The 23,543-nt window shown below is 41.9% G+C and overlaps 1 protein-coding gene across 10 annotated transcripts in view; it reads left to right on the top strand.

The window, feature by feature from the left end:
- The window catches only part of SRPK2 (SRSF protein kinase 2), a 235,110-nt gene that overhangs the window by 11,458 nt on the left and 200,109 nt on the right, over nt 1-23,543 (top strand). For 2 of the 10 annotated variants that reach the window (XM_033959740.1, XM_033959748.1), the window contains exon 3: nt 21,241-21,304. The exons of 6 other annotated variants lie outside the window; for them this stretch is intronic. Coding sequence is in view for 2 of the 4 variants with exons in the window: in XM_033959748.1 (XP_033815639.1) it covers nt 21,267-21,304 (38 nt within the window). In the remaining 2 variants the exon portion in view is untranslated. Of the gene's footprint in view, nt 1-21,077; nt 21,305-23,543 lie in introns of those variants that run through there. 2 more of the 10 variants (XM_033959741.1, XM_033959749.1) reach the window with 2 other exon arrangements.

Below are 23,543 nucleotides of genomic sequence, written 5' to 3'. Positions count from 1 at the left end.
AAGTCTCAGAAATCTCACTTCTACTCCAAACAGTACTCTCCTCATTGTTTCAAAGTGGATGCTTTTCTTCTGGATTGAACAAACAAATTCCTATGTGTGCTTTCTCCAATTCCTCTTATTCTAAAGACTTTAGTCAAACTCAAGCAAGAGTTGGCCACCATGATCCTGATTGCTCTTCAGTGGCCCAGACTGCCTTGGTTCTCCCTACTAGTTTGACTTGAGTGCCAAGGATCCAATCCCATTGCAGATCTTTCCATCTCTACTCACTCAGAGTCAAGGATCTTTTTTATATCCCAATTTGCAGTCACTGCACCTAACAGCTTGGTACCTCTTGGTCTAACTTCAACAGAATTTAACCTTTCTGACTTCAGTACAAGCTGTCATAGCTGCTTCCAGAAAGCTTCTACTTGGCAATACTATCATCAAAAGTGGACATGCTTCATGTCGTGGTATAACCTACATGACTTAGAGGCTACATCCTCTTCTATTCATTCATTCTCCATTTATCCAACTCTGGGCTTAAGACTACTTCGGTCAGAGTTCACCTCAGTGCTATTAGTGCTTTCCATGTTCTTTTCAACAATAAACATCTGGCCACTCATCCACTGGTATCCTGGTTTATGAAAGGACTTTTCAACTCCAAACTTCCACTCAAATCCCCTCCATTTCTTTGGGATCTTAATGTAATCCTTGCCAGTCTTAAGAAATCACCATTTGAACCACTTGCATCTGCTTACCTTAAGTTTCTCACTTGAATATGATCTTCCTGATCTCTTTCACTTCTGCTCATTGAGTGAGTGAACTTCAAGCATTGGTTTTCGACCCACCTTTTACAGTATTTCATCATGACAAAGTGGTTCTCACAACTCATCCAAAATTCCTTCCCAAAGTAGTCACAGAATTCCACCTGAATCAATCCATTGTTCTTCCCAAAGCCTAAGTCTCATCTTGGAGAAACAGCTCTTCACAAGTTGGACTGTAAGTGTGCCTTACTATATTAAAAGAACTAAGCCACACAGATCTTCATCTCAACTGTTTGTCTCATTTGACCCTAATAGATTGGGCCTCCCTGTAACCAAATGAACCATTTCCTCATGGTTGGCATCCTGCATCTCTTTTTGTTATGCTCAGGTTGGGCTGTAGCTCGAGGGTCGTGTAACAGCACACAAAGTCGGAGCTATGGCAGCGTCGGTAGCTTTCTGTTTCACTCCCATTGATGAAATTTGCAAGGCAGCTACTTGGTCCTCACTTTCACATCTCACTACTGTCTATAATCCTGTTCCCGATGAGATGGTCATTTTGGCTAAGCACTATTACAGAATTTATTTTCTTCCCAATGGCCAACTCTCCCTCCATCCCATTTAAGTAAGGTAGGGAGTCCACATGTGAGAATATGCTGCCTACTTGTCCTAGGATAAAGCACAGTTACTTACCATAACAGGTGTTATCTGGAGACAGCAGACAGATATTCTCACAATTCTCCCACCTCCCCTGGTTGTCTTCTTAACTTGCTTACAAAACTGAGGAACTGTAAGCTGATGTTAGGCGGGAAGGCACTTGAGCATGCGCGGTGCGGGCAGTCTTGAAGCTTCGCAAAGCTTAAGGTGACAGTGCACTTTTCACTGTCCATACCAGGCTTTTGTGGGTGACTTCACCCATATGTCAGAATATCTGCCTGCTGTCTCTGGATAGCACCTGTTACAGTAAGTAACTGAACTTTTCTTGAAGAGCAACATCAATTTGACCACATTTGATGGTTTATTATGGAACAAGTTCCAATTTCTCCAGTAGGAGGAGACAAACAACAGCAACTTACAGTTAAGGAATAATATTGTATTCATCATCTGAACACCGTAGGTTCGTGGGGACTTAATGAGAGTGTTGAATGGAACACCATAATTTAACTTTTTAATATAAATTTTTGATACATAGAATAACCAGCTATTTTGGACAAGCAGTTCCAAATTAAATGTACTGTTTAATATAACATTGGCATATTCTATTCAGTAGCACGCTGTGCCTATATATATATATATATATATATATATATATATATATATATATATATATATATATATATAAAGATTTTCAGTTTTGATGACATCACAACATTTATATTACAACAGAGATAGAGCTATTTAGCCTGTTGGATCCCCTGCCTAACACACCGTTTCTCTTTTCATAAATTTGCCTGCAACGCTTGGCAACATGCTTTCAATTTTTTAAACTAGATAATGTTCTGGATTTCAGACGCCATAGATCCCTGAAGAAAGATGTGAAACGGAGTCCTTGTTGGACACATTTATTTACTCTGGAGCCTTCTTTTTAAGCTTTGTGTAGATTTATAATGGCGTGTATTAACTTTCATGACATTCTTAGAATTTATGGACTTCATCGTGTGAGAGCAGTTTTTCACTTGGGACAGTTTTCTTGTTTGAGAAGATTTCACTAGAATATTTCTCAATATTACGTTTTACTTACATATTAATTGGAGAAGCAAAATGATGTGAATTGTGAGTGACAACAAAGACTCTTTAGGCTCATTTGTTTCTAGTGCCTGGTATGCACTTTCAATCATTGACGCCTGCTCTTTCACATAGAAAAATTTAATAAATTTGAACTATAGTTGTTGTTATCATTAGTTGGGATTAGTTAGGATGCAGGCCCATGCATCCTAGTGAACTTGCTCAGAAATTGACTCCTTGAGTCTGCACAGTGAAAAGCACTTGAAGATTTGATTGCCATGAATGGAGACAGTCCAGCCTACCTGAATAACCGCCTTATCCGAACTACTGCAACCAGGCAAAGGAGAACCCAAACACCATTCACGTACCCCCCTAATCGGAGGCGTCAAACGCAAAAAGAGTATGACGGCCTACTGGCCATGCAGGCAATGAAACTTGACCACCAACTATACAATCTACTGATCACGACACCAGACTACAAAATTTTCAGAAAAGAAATAAAAACCCTACTATTCAAGAAATCCATCAAGACAAGCTAACTCTACAGGAAGCATTTCAATCCCCCAAAGTAACCTGCTCAACTATGTAACTCTTCTGGAAATGTCCAGCTAACCTCTTATGTAATCCACCTTGAACCGCAAGGTAATGGCAAAATAAGTCACTAATATAATGTAATTGCTCAGCTCTTCATGCTGTGTAGAGGTGAAGCTCCCACAGCTGTACAGACATCTGGGCTCAAAGTGATATCCAGAGCCAAGGAACCTGGTGGTTTACCTGTCCCATTATTTATACCCCATTGGACTTCCAATCTAGAGCTCCTCAGCTCCATAAATGAGTCCATATGGCTAGATACCACATTAACAAGGTCTCTGAGGGAAAGACCCTAGCTTTGCTCTTATGTTTACCCATAAGGATAATTCAACAGAGTAAGAGCAGTTAGTCAGCCTGCCTCCCAGTTATTTAATGTTATATTCATTCTGTATTTAGTGTCTTATAATTGCATTTGGGTAAACCCTATTACTTTTAAAATTTATTTATGGCTTCACATGGCTTTTAGGGCAATCTGCAAATTTACGTACTGCTACTTCCTTATACATTTCAAGTGGTAAATGCACCTTCTTTACAATAAAAACATTGGGTTTTGAGCTATTTTTGTAATAAGTATTAATTTCCTGGTCATCCAATTAGATCAGTCCACACCTATGGTTTATGTCCCACTATGAAGAGGCGAAGGCACAGACCTGAAAATTTTGATGCTATCATAGTATAATAGGTGGTGCAGCCAAAAATATTGCCAGTATTTCTCTGTCTCCAGAATATGATACAGACTGACTGACTGGTGTAGCTCTTGGCATGTAGCCCTTGAAGTTAAGCCTTGGGCCAGGCATTGCTCTCAGGTACTGATCCACAGACTTTCCTCTGGTTAAACATAGATAATTCATAAGGATAATTTGCTCTGGGGCCTTAAGCTCTAGCCCATGGTTTTGGTTGTGAGGCAGCTGATGCTTGAGTACCTGATTGTAAAAAAAACCGCTTAGATAACCTTGATAGGCGGTATATAAAATCCTAATAAACTTGAAACTTTACCCTAAGGGGCCTCGTCCATTGGGGGTAAGTAGAATTCCCCCCTCCCTCTTTCACACCCCAACAGAATTAAAAAAAAAAAAAAAGACTTAAGAGAGGGTGCACTTTTTGGATTTTTTCTAGAAGTTTTGCCTGCTTGTTTCAAAACCAAAGTCATAAAACAGAAAGCAGGGTGCTAGTATCCAAATACTGCTTGTTAACTTTACAGTTAGGCACTCATTATCACCACCTCCCTTCTTAGATCAACCTCCCAGGTTATCGTATATTTTAATTTCACCCCCTCCTACTGTTTAACTCTTATAAATCTGAGAGGTCACCCTCCCCCCCTTCTGCAGATTAGGCACCAGTCTTCCCTATTAACATTTCCCCAAGCACCCTAGAGTTCTGAATGTAATGCTGAACTTGTAAATAAGGGAATTGGTGTCTCATTGTCATCCCATACTTCTCGCAACTTGCCAAAGCTTTTAATCTCTCCTATGACTCGATCACAAAATTGCCCCATTCAGACCAGCCCTACCTCCTGTCCCCTTCCTGGGTCAAATTGTGGATTAAATTTTCATGAGTATACCACATCATGGTACATGGGCTTGTCGTGTCACTGGGGCTTGCACGCATCTGAGAAGCTGAAAGCTATGTCGTTGATAGTTTCACTACCTGCAGGATCTCCCAGGGTGGACAGGTTTCAGTGGGGATGTACACAACGAAGGAGTAGTGAGGTCAAGATGTCAAAATATCAGCCAGGGGTTGTATAGTTCAAATAACTTTAAACCTTATTGATGGATGTGCCACAATAGCTGAAAGACATGGAAGTGGGGATGTATCACCTATCTGGGCAGCGGCAGCAGTAGATGGGCAGTGTTGGAGGTGGAGGATTGCATTCGATGCGACAATGGCAACAACATTAAATTTATACTGTGCAGAAGGAAAGGACTGGCAATCTATATCTGTATACTGCCTAGAAAACTTGATGATGAGATATAAAGAATCGATGTATAGTGCTGGAAGATGGTCTACTAGGTTGGAAGGCCCAGAGTATGCCTATTGTTTATGAAGCTGACGGATCAAAACTGCCAGGATGTCCTGATGTTGATGTTGCTGGACAAAAAAGGAAGATCAGAAGCTGTAAAGATATTCTTATTCTTAACACAGGAGCATGGAATATAAGAAGCATGAACCAAGAAAAATTGGAAATTGTTAAAGATCAAATGGAAAAAAATATAATTGATTTTATAGGGATCAGTGAACTCAAATGGACAGAACAGGGACTATTTTCAGTCAAACGAGCATTGGATCTGCTACTCTGGTCATGAAACACACAGGAAAAATGGTGTGGTATTCATCCTCAACAATAAGCTTTCAAAGACGCTACTAAACTACAGTGTTATCAGCGACAGAGTCATGTCAATTCATCTACAGGGAAATCTAATCAGTCACCAACGACAAACGCGGAAGATGAGGATGTAGAGTTGTTCTATGAACAACTTCAAAATGAAATAGATCAAATGCCGAAACAAGATCTGATCATTATGGAGGATTCCAACGCAAAAGTAGGAAGTACACCTGAAGATGCAGTGGTTGGAAAGCATAGCATAGGAGAAAGAAATGAAGTTGGCGAAAACTTAGTGGTGAAAACTTAGTACAGTTTTGCAAAATGAACCAACTCAAGAATACGTATTTCCAACACCACAAATGTCACCAGTATACATGGACCTCTCCAAATGGCATGTATCAAAATCAAATTGACTACATCTGTATGGGACAGAGATGGAAATGTGCAGTTTTGACTGCATGGACTAAACCAGGAGCTGATTGTGGAAGTGACCATGAGCTTTTGAAATGCAAGATCAAAGTAAAGCTCCACAAGAAGAAGATAATTAGAGACTTCCCACGTATCATATTTTGTGTGTTCATTTTTTATATATACAAAGACTGTTAGATTGCTGATGGGTGACTAATCAAAGCAGTATTGAAAATACTTTGACAGACTATTGGATAAAACTAGACAACAGATTTGCGTGTCTTGATATAGGAGATAGAGAGCCTAAAGAATTATGGAATGACATCAAAACCGTAATTAGTGATGAAGCATGACCAGAAGAGAAAGAGAGCCAACAAATTGCCTTGGATCTCAGAAGAAACCAGAAAAGTAGCAGAACAAAGAAGATGAGCAAAACTTTCCAGTGACAGAGAAAAAGTATCACAAATGAGCTGAGTGTCAAGTTCGGCAAGACAAAGATATTTAAAAGATATTTGTCAGAAAATTGAATTGGAACATTTATAAAGAAAAAACAGATTAGCGTATCAGGAGGTTGAGACTGTGGCAGAAATTCCAGCCTTGATTTGGGGATGCTTAAGGCACCAACAGAATTGATATTGAATGATCCAGAAAGCATTAAGAAGAGTTGGAAAGCATATATGGAAAATCTATACAAAAAAAAAGACTGTTAGGATAAAATTGGGGAAATTGAACAGGAAACTGATGAAGAATAACCAGATATTTTAAATGAAGCATCATAGCAACAATTAAAGCTTTATCAAAAAAGTCACTTGATATCGATGGTATTCCAATTGAATTAATCAAAAAGCTCAGAAGGTGCTATCATGGCCCTCACTTGACTGTGTCAACAGATCTGGAAGGAAAAAACATGGCCAACCGATTGGAGAAGATCACTATTCATACCTATATCAAAGAAAAGTGACGCCAAGGACTGTAATAACTATGGAACGATTGCATTAATTCCACATGTCAGCAAAATATTGCTGAAAATAATACAACGAAGGCTACAATCATCAAGAACTACCCAAAATTCAGGCTGGTTTCAGAAAAGGTCGAGGAACAAGAGACATTATTGCCAATGTTAGATGGATATTGGAGAAGAGCAAAGAATACCAAAAGCCTCTATTTTTGCTTCATTGACTAGAGCAAAGCTTTGACTGTGTGGATCACGATAAACTATGGAGAACTCTAGCACAAATGGGAATACCCAAACACATAACTCAGCTGATAAAGAGCCTCTACAAAAATCAAGAAGCTGAAGTGACAACAGAATATGGCAACACTGATTGATTGGTTTCCAATAAAACATGGTATCAGGTAAGGATGCATCCTGTCACATTACCTGTTCAACTTTATGGCAAAACCATCTTCAGAAAAGCAAATTTTGAAAAAGAGAGAGTTAGTTTCAAAGTTAGAGGCCAAAATATAAACAACCTGATCTATGCAGATGATACAACACATCACCAGCAGCAAAGAAGACATGCTGTTTCTATGGAGAAAGTCAAAGCCAAAAGTCATAACATGGGATTAGAACTGAACATAAAACAAAGATCATAAAGACAGTTGTAACTTCACGATGAAGATTTTGAGCTTGAAGGTGATTGAAATCCTTTACAACTTCTATTCCATCTCCTGGGCTCTTTTGTAAACAAAGAAGCAACTAGCATGGAAGAAATACTCCACAGAATAACACTGGGTCATTCTTGACAAAGTATTAAAAGTCAAGATCAGACTTGTCCACATACGCATTTCCTCAGTGGTCAATTATGGATGTGAAAGCTGGACACTACAGAAACAAGACAAAGAAAAGATTGTCTCGTGTAAACTTTGGTGCTGGAGAAAGATTTTATGCGTGCCATGGACAACCAGAAGAACTAACAAATCAATTCTGGAAGAGATCAAACTGTTCATGCTGGGAGTCAGGTGCTGCAGGGCATGTGAGAGCTGTTTTTACTGATAGTGATATTGGTTCCTGCTGCTCTGTTTGACAAGGAAGAGCAGATTTCTATAATGGATGTACCTGAGATTCTCCAGGATGCAGCAGGACTGCTTACAAAGGTCGAACTGCAGACTCGGTTCCTTCAGAGGAACAGATTTTGTCAGGAATGGTGTCCATTTTCTCTCCAGACTACCAAAATCAGGGTCAGTGCAGTGTGCTTGGAGTCCTGTAGGATTGTCGGACTCCCTCTATCCTTCACAGGGAGAGGGAAAATGGAGGGGGGGGGAGAGGAACTGATATGTTACAGGTCCTAACCAATTTGTTTTAGAAGGGTTCTAGAATAGACTGAGTTTTGCTCATGGGCCTTTTGGAGGCATCCCCCTGAGATCCAAGGGCCTTGTCTGGGGCCTGATCCAAGTTTGTAAGCAGGTCAGGCTGCTCAGTGAGGGCTCTAATCATGAACAGGGTGGGGTGGGGACTAATCCTGCCTCCTACCCCCCACAGAGGGCAAGTACCGTATTTTCGCGGATATAACGCGCACCATTGTAAAACGCGCACAGGGGTATAGCGCGCAGAAATCACGATGATATGTACAAAAACTTTTCTATACCGCGCTCAGGCATATAACGCGCATGCTGCCCGACTCTCCTCTGGCCACCCCGACTCTCCTTTCGCTCTCCCCGACTCTCATCTGGTTGCCCCGACTCACCCTGACTTTCGGTGCACTGCCCCGACTCTCCTCTGGTTGCCCCGACTCACCGTTCACCCGCCCTGACTTTCGGTGCACTGCCCCGCCTCTCCGTGCCTGTCCCCCTTGAAGGTCTGCCTGTCCCCCCTTGAAGGTCTGCCTGTCCCCCCTTGAAGGTCTGCCTGTCCCCCCTTGAAGTCCTGTCCCCATCCTGAAAGCCTGATGCCCCCCCTCGACGTCCGATTCTTCTCCCCCCTCGGCAGGACCACTCGCACCCCCACCCCGAAGGACCGCCGACTCCCCGACAATATTGGGCCAGGAGGGAGCCCAAATCCTCCTGGCCACGGCGACCCCCTAACCCCACCCCGCACTACATTACGGGCAGGAGGGATCCCAGGCCCTCCTGCCCTCGACGCAAACCCCCTCCCCCCAACGACCGCCCCCCCCCAAGAACCTCCGCCCGTCCCCCAGCCGACCCGCGACCCCCCTGGCCGACCCCCACGACACCCCCACCCGCCTTCCCCGTACTTTGTGTAGTTGGGCCAGAAGGGAGCCCAAACCCTCCTGGCCACGGCGACCCCCTAACTCCACCCCGCACTACATTACGGGCAGGAGGGATCCCAGGCCCTCCTGCACTCGACGCAAACCCCCCTCCCTCCAACGACCGCCCCCCCCCCAAGAACCTCCGACCGACCCGCGACCCCCCTGGCCGACCCCCCCACCCCCCTTCCCCGTACCTTTGGAAGTTGGCCGGACAGACGGGAGCCAAACCCGCCTGTCCGGCAGGCAGCCAACGAAGGAATGAGGCCGGATTGGCCCATCCGTCCTAAAGCTCCGCCTACTGGTGGGGCCTAAGGCGCGTGGGCCAATCAGAATAGGCCCGGAGCCTTAGGTCCCACCTGGGGGCGCGGCCTGAGACACATGGTCGGGTTTGGCCCATGTGCCTCAGGCCGCGCCCCCAGGTGGGACCTAAGGCTCCAGGGCCTATTCTGATTGGCCCACGCGCCTTAGGCCCCACCAGTAGGCGGAGCTTTAGGACGGATGGGCCAATCCGGCCTCATTCCTTCGTTGGCTGCCTGCCGGACAGGCGGGTTTGGCTCCCGTCTGTCCGGCCAACTTCCAAAGGTACGGGGAAGGGGGGTGGGGGGGTCGGCCAGGGGGGTCGCGGGTCGGTCGGAGGTTCTTGGGGGGGGGGCGGTCGTTGGAGGGAGGGGGGTTTGCGTCGAGGGCAGGAGGGCCTGGGATCCCTCCTGCCCGTAATGTAGTGCGGGGTGGGGTTAGGGGGTCGCCGTGGCCAGGAGGGTTTGGGCTCCCTTCTGGCCCAACTACACAAAGTACGGGGAAGGCGGGTGGGGGGTGTCGTGGGGGTCGGCCAGGGGGGTCGCGGGTCGGCTGGGGGCGGGCGGAGGTTCTTGGGGGGGGGCGGTCGTTGGGGGGAGGGGGTTTGCGTCGAGGGCAGGAGGGCCTGGGATCCCTCCTGCCCGTAATGTAGTGCGGGGTGGGGTTAGGGGGTCGCCGTGGCCAGGAGGGTTTGGGCTCCCTCCTGGCCCGATATTGTTGGGGAGTCGGCGGTCCTTCGGGGTGAGGGTGCGAGTGGTCCTGCCGGGGGGGGGATGTATCGGACGTCGGGGAGTCGGCCGGGCAAGAGGGCTTGGGCTCCCTCTTGCTCCGATCGTGGATGCGGGTGCGGGTGGGAGCGCGTGCGAGCGGTCGTTCGGGGTGGGGGTGCGAGCGGTCCTGCTGGGGGGGTGAATCGGGCGTCGGGCGGGGTGGGAACTATGTTTTAAAACTTTTGTATACCGCGCTCAGGCATATAACGCGCGAGGGGTATGCGCGGTACGTAAAATCACGTATAACGCGCGCGTTATATCCGCGAAAATACGGTAGAACATAGATGATGCAGAGGACAAGAGCAGAACTCTTTTGTGGAGATGAGTTCTCTTCCTTATTTGCGTTCTCTTTGGCTTTCTACATTACTGCACCCACCCAAAAGGAGCCATATGAATGGAATCCCATTCTTGAAGATTTCTGCAATGTAAAGTTGTCTTGTTTTATCATGCCCTCTCTCAAATGGTGTTAGCCTCTTGTCGGGCAGATTCTATCTGCTTCCACAACTCCCACTCCATTATCTACAGGTTTCTCTGTCTCCCTAAAGTGGATGCTCTGGTGATGAGTCATCAAAAAGACTATCAACTCAGATATGACGCTAATGCATCTCTAAGGCCTGAGCTGCCCTCCACTATGTTGTTTGAATGTTCTGATTTGTGCTTATTAGATGCTTCATAAGTATATGTATTATATCTCTCTCATTTGAATTTCAGTACTTTAATATTTTTGGAACTGTTTCATGTTAGTCCTATTATTAAGTTCCAATGTACTGATTTTAACTCTACCTCATTCATTGTATTTATGTTTATATTTGGTTATTTTATTACTGTTATGCTGTTAAAATTGGTAAGTTTTTTATGTTGAATTGAATTATACCTGCTGTACAATGCCTTGATTGAGTATCTTCATGAAAGCGGTTAATAAATCTTAATAAATAAAAATATTTGTAAGTGGAATTGTTAATTGAGCAAGTCTTTAACATGTCAGCTCTTGGCATACAGTCTTCTTCTGCATTGGTTATAGAAACATGACGGCAGATAAAGGCCAAATGGCCCATCTAGTCTGCCCATCTACAGTAATCATTATTTCTTTCTCTCTCTAAGAGATCCCACGTGTCTCTTGACCTCTTGAATTCAGAAACAGTCTATGTTTCCACCACCTCTTCCGGGAGACTGTCACACGCATCTATCACCCTTTCTGTAAAAAAGTATTTCCTCAGATTACTCCAGAGCCTATCACCTCTTAACTTCATCCTGTGCCCTCTCATTGCAGGGCTCTTCTATGATGGACACAGCAATTGCCCACCACACTGCCAGTGGCCAGATTGGAGTCCAAAGTGACCTTTCTGTGGTTGCATGTGCATTTATTTTTGCCTCAAAATATACTGTTGCCCATTGGATTGTTTCCATGTTTTAGTGCTTGATAGGAGGTTCTAACAGGTCTCAGAGCTTACTCAATTAGAGTTAGGAGACTTCTTGGGTACAAGCTTGAGTGATCAGCCCTAAGGATATTTACAAAGCAATCACTTGGTCCTCGCTGCATTCTTTTGTGAAATATTACAAGACTAACATTCAGGCCAGAGGAGAAGTTGCCTTTAGTAAAGCTGTGTTGACAGGGTGCGTTGTTTTAGTCCTGCCAAGTGGGACGAAGCTTTAGTATAGCTTCAGTTGGATCCAACGATACCATACAAAAGGTTTTCCATATCCCATATCCAACCCTCACCAAAGCATATCTAAAGGCGACATCAGAGGCTTCACTCAATGCCCTTTCCTAAATCCTTATTGATGCTTATCCAACCAATTTCTTTGTACATACTCTCTTAATCCATATACTACTCATTCAATAATTTTCAATATTGCTGGCAGTATTGAAATTGGCCTATAATTATTCATATTATCAGGCTATTTCCTTTGCCTTTGACACAGTGGATATAGACCCATTATTGAATAAGTTACAGATAGGAGGAATAGGAGACACGGTATTGAAGTAGTTCTAGTCATTTTTTAGCAATCACAAATTTGTGGTCAAGAAAGAATGGACATGAGGTTTCTTATGCAATATCATTAACTAAGGGTCCTGCAAGGGTCTGCCCTTTCAGCTTTGCTGTCTAATATCTATATTGCATCCTTAGGAGAGACCTTGGAAGGGTTAGAGGTTGACTATCATATTATGCAAATGATATGCAACTCTTTTTGTGGTTGATAAATTGACATTATGCATGCAAAAATTTGAAAACTAGATGAGTGAGAATAGATTAGCATTGTATCTGCAGAAAATGGAGGTCATGTTCATTGGAAAAGATGAAGAGTTATTAAAGCTACAAGAGCTGAAATTGGAGTCAATGAAACTCCCTTTAATGACACATATGAGTCTTTTAGGAGTCTTCTTTGATTCTCATCTAAGTATGCAGGAACATGTGCTGCAGGTTATTAAAGCAGCCTTTTTTCAACTATGTATTCTGACAAGGATAAAACGAATGTTATCTGGCTCCAATTTTCAATCTATAGTACAGAGCCTAGTGATTTCCAGGATTGATTTTTGTAATGCGTTATTGATATGTATGATAAAAACAAGGATACGAGCATTGCAGGTAATTCAAAATACAGCAGCAAGACTAATTACAGGGACATCTCAATATGAGCATATTACCCCTGTGCTGAAACAACTACACTGGCTTCTAGTGTTATATCATATTGAATATAAAATATTTATTTATTTATTCAATTTTCTATACTGTTCTCCCAAGGGAGCTCAGAACGGTTTACATGAATTTATTCAGGCATTTTACCCTGATGATCATTCACTAGGTAGTCTATGGGAAAGTCCCATGGTATCTGAACCAAATTTTACAGAAACATAGACCAATGCACACCATACGTTCTCAATCAACAATGAAATTACAGTTACTAGAATGTGCCACATGGAAACATGGGCATCAGCAATATCACTGTCTGGCCCTTAGATATGGAATGCTTTACCAGGGTCTTTGATGTTATGCAGTAACAGAATATATTTTAAGAAGCTATTGAAGACAAATTGCAAGGAATCCTTAGGAAATTGAAGACTTTAGGAAATGGCAGATGAAATTTAATGTGGACAAATGCAAAGTGATGCACATTGAGAAGAATAATCCAAATCATAGTTATCAGATGCTGAGGTCCACTTTCAGAGTTGATACCCAAGAAAAAGATATAGGAGTCATTGTAGACAATATGCTGAAATCTTCTGCCCAATGTTCAGTGGCAGCCAAAAAAGCAAATAAGATACTAGGAATTATTAGGAAAGGGATGTTAAGTAAGTCCAAGAATATTATAATGTCTCTGTATTACTCCATGGTGTGACCTCACCTTGAAAATTGCTTTCAAATCTGATCACTGTATCTCAAAAATCATGTAGCAGACTTCAAAAAGGTTAAAAGAAGAATGACCAAAATGATAAAGGGGATGGAACTCTTCTCATATGAGGAAAGGCTAAAGAGATTAGGACCCTTCAGCTTGGAAAAGAGATGGCTTAACGGGGGGGGGGGGGGGGGGGCAGATTGAGATCTACAAAATCCTGAGTGATTTAGAACAGGTGAAAGCTAATTCCCCCCCCCCTTTTTTAATTCTTTCAAATATTACAAAAATAAAGGGACACTTGAAGTTATACGGAAATACCTTTTAAAACAAATAGGAGGAAATATTTATTCACTCAATGAATGGTTAAGTTCTGGGATTCATTGCTAAAGGATTGGTAACAGTGATGAGCATAGCTGAGTTTAAAAAGGTTAGAACAAATTCCTGGATGAAAAGCCCATAGTCTGCTACTAAGACAGATGGAGGAAGTCAATGCTTGCCCTGGGAGTGGTAGGATGGAATGTTGCTAATGTTTTGGTTTCTTCCAGGTACTTGTGACCAGGCTTGGCCACTATTGGAAACAAGATACTGGGCTAGATGGATCATTGGTCTGACCCAGTATAGCTATTTTTATGGATATACAAAAATCTGGAAGGCTTTCCAGCATGGTGAGCTAATGATCATGTAGAGAGCCTTCCAGAGTTCCAACTCCTGTGATCCTTGCTTTTCTACAGGTCAGTTTAGAAAAAGGCCTGGCAGTAGTGTCCCTCAGAGTTCAAGTGATAGGCTTATCATGCTTCCAAGCTTGAGAGGGGAAGGAATTGCTGGCATCTCATCTAGATGTAACCAGATTTCTGAAGGGGGCATTAAGGTTGCGGCCCCTGATATGCGAACCTTTCCCATCATTGAACCTTATTATCATTCTGAAGGGTCTTAGTCAGCCTTCTTATGAACCGCTGCAAGAGGACCTTAAGATGAAGACAGTATTTCTCATAGCAATAGTTTCAGTGAGAAGGGTCTTGAATTACAGGTTCTTTCATGCAGAGAGCCGTACCTCAGGATCACAGGTGCTGGGCCATTCTTATGTTCTTATGTAGGGCTAGTCACAGTTAGGGCACTGATCTTTGATCAGAGGGCTGCCACGTGAGCGGACTGCTGGGCACGATGGACCACTGGTCTGATCCAGCGGCAACAATTCTTATGTTCTTATGATTTCCCTATGCATAGTCCCTTCCTTTCTGCTGAAGATTGTTTCAGCCTTCCACATTAACCAAGAAATTCATTTATCCGCTGTTTAGCCTATGGGTTTGACTAAGCAAGATAGGATATTGCAGAGGATGGACATGTGAAGAGTTTTACTTCATTATCTGGAAAGGACTAATAACTTTTGTCTTTCTGACTATCTCTATCAAAGCTCATTTGACCAGAAGTGTGGCATCTTCATGGGCAGAAGCCTGAACAATTCTGACTGAAGAGATATGTAGAATAGATGCTTGGTCTATGCTTCATACTTTTACAAAGTGGACATGGTAGCATGGGAGGACAATACATTTGGGCCCTTAGTTTTGTGGGCAAGCTCGTCTGCCCCACCTTAGACATTGGGTATTGTTTTGGTATGTCACCTAGAGTACAGACTTCCAAGTCTTTGCAAAAGAATGGAAGAACAGATTCTTACCTTGATAATCTTCTTTCTGTTAGAAGACATAGGAGTCTGTACGACTTGCCCTGTCAGTGTTTCATTGCACCTGCTTGCTGCCTCGGATAAATCTATAGTCCGAAACTGTAGTTCTTCTGTCAGTTTGATTAAAATGTACAGATAAATTGCAAATAAAATAAAAATTTGTTGAGTTTTGGAGCCCCTTTAAAAACATAGAAACATGAAGGCAAATAAAGGCCATATGGCCCATCCTGTCTGCCCATTCGCAGCATCCACTTTCCCCTGCTCTCCCTAAGAGATCCCACATGCCTGTCTCACACTTTCTTGAATTCAGACAGTCTTTTTCTCCACCACCTCTACTGGGAGACTATTCCATGCATCTATCACTCTTTTGTAAAAAAGTATTTCCTTAGATTACTCCTGAGCCTATTACTTCTTAACCTGATTCTATGTCCTCTTTGCTCTGGAGTTTCCTTTCAATTGAAAGAGACTTGCCTCATGTATATTTATGGGAGCGGACAATGAGTACTTCGCATAAGTATTTAAATGTCTCTATCATATCTCCCCTCTTGCTTTTCCTCCAAAGTATACATATCTTTAAGTCTGTCCCCTTATGCTTTATGATATAGACCATCAATCATTTTAGTTGCCTTCCTCTGGACTGACTCCATCCTGTTTATCTTTTTTGAAAGTGTGTTCACACAATATTTTAAATGAGGCCTCACCAGCGTCTAAAACAGGGGCATCAATACCTCCTTTTTTCCTACTGGCCATTCATAATAACATAGTAAATGATGGCATATAAAGACCTGAACGGTCCATCCAGCCTGCCCATTAAAAATACCTGATCAAATTAACTTGTCTCTTCATTGATATTTCTGGGTCATAGACTGTAAAGTCCACTTGGTATTGTCCTAAGTTCCAAATGATGAAGTTGCCATCCAAGCTCACTCCAGTCTATCCAACCATCCTGCTTACAGGATATCTACCATAAAGTCTTGCCAGTAACATCATCATGTTCCATGTTAGTAGAGATCCCATTGATGCCCTCCCCTACCTATTACCAAATTACCACGTATAGGACACAGACCGTGCAAGTTTGCCAGTATCGGCCTTAGCTCTTTAATTTACATCCTTCATTTTCTAATTAGAGAAGTGCAGAGTGATGCATTTAGGGGTAGAAATCCGAGGTAACTGTATGTGCTGGGAGGTGCGAGGCTGATAAGCACAGACGGAGAGAAGGGACCTTGGGGTGATTGTTTCTGAGGATATAAAGGCATCTAAACAGTGATAAGGTGGTGGCTCTAGCCAGAAGGATGCTAGGCTGTATAGAAAAAGGAATAACCAGCAGTAGAAGGGAGGTGTTGATGCTCCTATATAGGTAATTATTGAGGCTTATTTGGAGTATTGTGTTCAGTTTTGGAGGCCGTATCTGATGAAGGATATAAAAAGATTTGAAGCGGAAGGTGATGAAAATAGTAAGGGGTTTGAACCAAAAGAAGTATGAGAAGAGACTGGAAGACCTAAATATGTATACTCTGGGGGAGATATGATACAGATGTTTAAATACTTGAAAGGTATTAATATAGAACCAAATCTTTTCCAGAGAAGAGAAAATGGTAAAACTAGAGGGCATAATTTGAGGTTGAAGGAAGGAAGACTCAGGAGCAATGTTAGAAAATTATTTTTCACGGAGAGGGTGGTAGATGCCTGGAATGCCCTCCCGAGGAAAGTGGTAGAGAGGAAAACAGTGATGGAATTCAAAAAAGCATGGCAAGCCTCGATGTCCCCTAGGGGGGATCACAATAATTTTCGTCCCTCACGCAGATTTCGCCAGAATTCCACAGGCTCCTCAACCCAGAGATATTCCCAGGACTTCAGGCACCACTACATCTACTCCAATTCAAGAAGTACCAATGGTGCCAGACGTCCGACAGTGCCTCCTCCCATTAGAGGCAGATAGTCAGCATTTTACCAGGAATGGGAACGGATCTCCTCGGACCAGTGGGTGCTGAATATCAATCATACAGAAGGGACAAAAAATAGATTTCTTTTGTGTGTCCCCCTTTTTTTCTGGATTCTCTGGCCAGAAAACCAGAGAAAGGAGTCCATGGTCCTGGCTACTCTACAGCATCTCTTGGACATCTGAGCCATAGAGCCGGTGTCCAAAAATGAATTAATCGAGCTCTGGCAGATTCTTCTTATACTTCCTTGTGCCAGAGCCTGGCTCAGAGGACTGGAGACCCATCTTGGATCTCAAAGTCGGTCAGTGCTTTTCTGCGGATTCTTCACTTTTGAATGGAGACAGTGCGTTCGGTCATCAGAGCAATGCTTCCAGGAGACTTTTTTGCATTTCTGGATTTGACATGCTTTTCTCCATATCTCAGATTTCATGTTCTCCAGTAGCATTTCTAGTTTGCAGTCCTCCCCTTTGTGCTGGTGATGCTGGTAGTGGAAGCTCATCTCTGAAGAATGGGGGCCCAAGTTCATTCTTGTCTGGATGACTGGCTGCTCAAAGCTCTGTCCAGACACGAGTGCGAGCAAGCAGTGGAGATGGTAGTGTCTCTTCTACAGTACCTGGGCTGGATTGTCAATTTCAAGATGAGCCAACAAATGCCTTCTCAGATGTTAGAATATCTAGGAGTTTGGTTCAACTTGATCCAAGTATGTGTTTTTCTTCCTGAGCCATGCAAACAGAAGCTCCAGACACAGATCATGGATCTTTTAGCACTTCCGAACCCCTCTGCTTGGCATTACCTTCAAATACTGGGGTTCATAGCAGCCTCCTGGAGGTTGTGCCCTGTTTCTTTGGTCCTCTCAGTGTCAACCCTTCAAGATGCCCCTTCCCTAGATGGAGCCAGCATGGAGCAGCCTGTGTTGGTGGATTCAGGGAGTAGCTCTAATACAGGGCATGTCTCTTCAAGTCATGGAATGGATTTTTCTCATGACTGACATGTCTTTCCAGGTGGGGTGCTCATTGTGGGGTCCGCTCCATCAAGGGCTAGTGGACTCCCCATCAAAAGGGCTGGTTGATCAACTGTCTAGAGCACGGGTGGGCAACTCCAGTCCTTGAGGGCTGGAATCCAGTCGAGTTTTCAGGATTTCCCCAATGAATATGCATGAGATCTATGTGCATGCACTGCTTTCAATGCATATTCATTGGGTAAATCCTGAAAACCTGACTGGATTCCGGCTCTCGAGAACTGGAGTTGCCCACCCCTGGTCTAGTGCTTCGAGCCATATGTTTGACGTTCTGAGCTCTTCAAATCTCTCTGAAGGAAAATGGTTAGGGTGGTTTCCGACAATGCCATGATGGTGCCATATGAGAACTGACATGGAGGCACCAGAAGTGCTTAATTGAGTCAGAAGGCTCGGCTACTATTTCGGTGGGTAGAGCTACACCTACAGGCTCTCTCTGCGGTGCATGTGATCAGAGTAGAAAATGTGTACTTTTTCAGTTGCCAAGTCCTGTACCCAGGAGAGTGGTCTGTCTCACAGAGAGCATTTGGTCTCATTGTGAGGCATTTGGGCAGGCCAGCAATAGACTTGTTGACTTCAGCCCAGAGCTTGTAAGTCAAGTGCTTCTTTATTTATAGAACTGAGCCAGGAAGTTTAGGGCTGGACACATTGGTTTAGCCCTGGCCAACTCAGGAATTCCTTTACATCTTTCCTCCTTGGCCCTTTGCGTCAGAGGAGGGGCAGAAAAATTGGGCAGGAAAATCAAATCAAATCGAATCGAAAAATTGATTCAATAGGCTGAATCGAATTGAAATTTTTTTCCTGAATCGGGCAGCACTACCCTAGACTCTTTTGCCTTTTCTCATAGGGAAGTAGTCCCATTCCTTTTATCATTTTTGTTGCCCTTCTCTGTACCTTTTTATAATTCTGCTATATCTTTTTGAGATATGATTAACAGAATTGCACACAGTATTTAAGGTGCAGCCATACCATAAAGTGATAAAAGGGCTTTATAACATTCTTAGTCTTTTTTACCATCCCATTTCTAATATTTCCTTGCATCTTGTTCGCTGTTTTGGCTGCCACTCCACATTAGGTGGAAGGTTTCAGTGTATTAAGTGATACCCAGATCTTTTTCTTGGGCGCTGACCTCCAAGGTGGATCTGGTAACTATGATTTGGGTTATTCTTTCCGGTGTGCATCACTTTGCATTATCCACATTAAATTTCATCTGCCATTTGGATACCGTCTTCCAATTTCCTAAAATCTACCTGCAATTTTTCATAGTCTGCATGTGTTTTAGCAACTTTGAACAGTTCAATGTCATCTGCAAATTTAATCACTTCACTCACTCATTCCAATTTCCAGATCGTTTATAAATAAGTTAAATAGCGCCAGTCATAGAGCAGATCCCTGCGGCACTTTACTGTTTACTCTCCATTGAGAAAAGTGCCTATTTAACCCTATGCTCTGTTTTCTGTCCAACTAATTTATAATCCACAACTGAATACAGTATTGCCTCCTATCTCATAACTCTTTAATTTTCTCAGGAGCCTCTGATGAAGAACTTTGTCTAAAGCTTTCTGAAAATCTAGATATTCTAGATATACTACATCAACTGGCTCACATGTTTATCTACACCTTAAAAGAAGCAAATTGGTGAGGCAAGATATTGGTCCTCTGCTTGCAATTAGATAGATAGATAGCTAGATCTTCCAGGTTGACTTGCAGTCTTTGAATAGTACTGGTGTTGCCAGCAATTCACTTTGTTTGTTTGCTGTTGCAGTTGATCCTTACTCTCTTCCAAGAGAACAAGCTGTTTGATGTGAAGCAATTAGTTGAGTACTGATGTTCTTCAATTGTACTTGAAAATTTGAGTAGCCTCAAGTTGGGTACAACTCTGCAGCCTTCTTCATTGCTATTGTTTCCAGCGTAGGTGGATTGGACCTATGCTGTTAAGACCTAACAAAATAGTGAAGTGAAGATTAGATTTAGTAGTATTACATGCAGACATTTCAGTGATGTTACTGGAGATTCTGGTAGTAACCCCCACCCCATGAAGTCTTCATTATTGGAGAACTTGACTTGTATTAGACTCTACAGGGCCCTCCTTCCCCACCGGTATGAAAGAACATGATTTTGTAATTTAACTATTAACTGAATAATTTAAATAATAATTTTTGTTTATGCTGCATTGAATATTGATGAATTGTATGTAAAATCTTAAAATAGAATTCTATTTGACTGTCATGTTCTTCTTGAAGAACTCAGGAACTGCTGCAGCTTGTTAATTTTATTTTGAGTTTATGGTTTTGTTGGGTCTCATGCCCGTTGTACTTTAACTATGTCTGTCTGTGGGCTGTATCCTAATAATTTGTGCTTCATAGTGAGCTTATATATGGTATAGGAATTTCCCCCTTCCACACTCTTAACCCCTAAAATGTCTAGATGCCGTATGTAAAATTAACCTCTTTCTCAATAGTGAATTATTAGGGCTTTAATACGTGGATATACTTAGAACCTTAGAGTCTCCCCAAGAGGCTGTTGCTATTTGTTGGTGCTGAGCATAATAATATTTGAGGGATTAGAATTGTAAAGGCTAAACAAATACCGTAGGAGAAATCTTTACATTTTCCAAAGTATTTGAGGATCTGTTTTTGGTGGGCAATGAAATCTTTGAATATCAATCATAAAGGATTTATTTTAATATTTTTTTCTAATCCTAGATTGGAATGCAGATTTCAGGCTTGATTCTTTGTGACAAAAAAAAAATGAATCACAGAGCCATATTTTTCTGGGCTTTTGGAAAGAAGCAAAATTTGGGTAGCAAAGCTGTTTGAGTAATAAAGCTATAGCACACAAGTCCAGGAAACCATCCTTTTCTCTGTCATTAGTATCTGATATCAGTGTTTCAATTTGTAATCTGTTTGTTAGAGGGAACATCATTTGCTAAAATAAAGAGCTTAGTTCGCACTGTAAAGAGCAAACACCCCTGTGGTTCAAAGAATTGGTACTTCCTGCTTTCACAAACAGTCATGTGCATAGTTCTGCGAGGCCTGAGTCCTCTGGAGCTTTCTTTTTCTGTACAGCACCACTGTATTGCAGCTTTTATAGAATTACTGTGAATCTGCTGGCCTCATTCTGAACAAAAGGGGATAGATAGGCAGAAATTTCTTGATAGGTTTTGGGATAGGCAATCGTGGTGGTGAATATATTTTGATTCTTCCAGAAATCAAGCAGAAGATTGAGCTGCTGATGTCAGTTAACTCTGAGAAGTCGTCCTCTTCAGAAAGGTACAGCTACATCTCTTGCATGAACAATTAATGGTGTAGCATTGCTAACTCCCTTACCCCCTCCCAGCATAGGACCATTTTTGTCACGTTTGCTAACACTGTAGTTGTTCTGCATGCTGGTTATCGTACTGATTGAATGTGTTAAAGCTTTGTGTCTTTATGTAGGGGAATTAAACATTTATTTGACTTAAGCACAAGCAGCAGCAGCATGCAAATGCTTTCCAGCATAATGCTGGTGTTAATATGCTGCTATTGAAGGCTCTGCTTTGTTTTTGTATTTCTTGACTAGCAAATGCACATTTTTTAATGTCAGTTGCAGAGAATGGGTAGTTTAGCATTTTAAAGCAAATAGTTTTCATGGAATTAAATCTGGCTCGTTGGACACAAATTTGGTTGTGTTTGTATCTGCTCTTCTTAGAGAGGGAGTGTCCTTTGCAAATAGCTTAGGAATTGCAAACCCCCAGATTAGTCACATTCTCTGAGATGTGATGCTTCTTCAAGTCTGTGCTAGGAAATGGAACAGACTCTGTCTGCAGTAATGGTTTGTGCCTGCAGGTAAGGATAAAATGACTCAGAAGTGATTTCAAAACAACAGTTCTGTCTAATCATTAAATACATATCCAGGTCAATTAAATCTCTGAGAATAAATTATTTGTATTTTTAAAGAAATCTTAATTTTTCAATAATGTTCTCCTTACTGCTATTATCCTGTTTTATTGGAAATTAGTTTTTGATGAAAAATGGGGTATGTGCTTGATTGTAAAGGCAGCAAAACAACAAACCTATAAAAGCAACATCTCTCAGTGTTATTTTGGGGTTTAACAAATACAGTTTGAATAATTTGTGACATTTTAAGCAGCCACTATTCATCATTTCTGAAGGACTTCTACAGCAGGTCGACAGAAATGATTGTTATTAGAAGGAGCAATTCTATTCTGTGTATTCTGATAAATTATAGTAGTTGAGGATAATTTAAAATAGCATATCTGTACATTTAAACGGATACCCAAAAGGAGCACTGATGGAAATTAAATATTTTAAAAATGTGTTATACTATATTAAATAACTCAAAAAAACAAAATGAGTGCTTAAATAGATTTCTTAGTTTGAGTGTTTATGACAGAAATACAATCACAGAAGTATAAAATAGAGAAAATTGTGTGATTTTTTTTATTTTTTTTTGGTCAGAGAAATTGGTCCTCATGGTAAAGTGTGTCAAAACATGTGAGACACACATGTATAAAAATATCATGTGCCACTGCCTCTTCCCACAACAGCTGATGGTTAAGAATATTTTGGTTTGATTTGACAAGAAAATGACGTGTGGTGGTATGAATGCCAGTAAAATGACAATAAGGAGAAGGTGTATGGATATAGCAGAGAAGCAATGGAGAGGGGCAGCAACAGTGATATGATTTCGCTTTTAAGATTTTCATTAGGATGGTAAGAGAGAATTTGCTTGATAGCAATTCTTTTTGGTTAGATTATATGTTGGCTGTTTTCTTGGCCATTTTGTTTCATAAAAGGTGTTTCTATGAGGCACTGCAAATTATCAAATCATGTACTTTACACCACTGTCTTGTCAGTAGCTATTTGTAGTTTTCCTTCAGAGGTTCACAATTTTTTTACTGGTCATGTTCCTAAGCAAACACTGGTAGCAGAAATGGTTTTTGTGGTTGGTAGGCATAAAATTATAGTTTTGATAGTTAAGGTAAATCCCTAAATAAGAAGAATTCTTATAAAAATATGTAAACGCTACATTTTTCTTCTTCAACTGTGTTTCTCTTGAGTTTAGTAACTGAATATGGTTTTCTCTGGGGCATGCAGTAGTGAGCAATCAGGTTCTTTACAATTTGAGGCTAAAGCCACTTATCCTACCAAGTAATCCTTTCTGGGGCAATAATTTTCTTTTATTGGATATTACAAATGGTCTTTTTTTTCCCCCCTAGTACCTCTTATAAGATACTCGGTACCCAAATTGCTTTCAAATTCAGTGCAGGGACCATCATAGCTTAGCCTGCTGTTTTGCAGCTGCAGGGATTCGTGGTTTTAAAATGTTAAGTTTTTGACCATTCAACTGTAATAAACTCTGATATTTTTGTAAACAGGTCTTAGCAGGTGAAGCAACCTGAATTGCATTGTTTTCTTGTTATTGTTCTACAGATCGTAAGTTGACTTTTTTCTTTTTGTTTTTCTTTTTTAAGGTCCCCTTTTATCAAGTCGTGGTAGCGCTGCCGCC

Source organism: Geotrypetes seraphini, chromosome 9 (genome assembly GCF_902459505.1).
Source record: "Geotrypetes seraphini chromosome 9, aGeoSer1.1, whole genome shotgun sequence".
Taxonomy (NCBI): domain Eukaryota; kingdom Metazoa; phylum Chordata; class Amphibia; order Gymnophiona; family Dermophiidae; genus Geotrypetes; species Geotrypetes seraphini.
The sequence above is the reverse complement of the archived record's forward strand: the minus strand, read 5'-3'. Positions and strand labels throughout refer to the sequence as shown.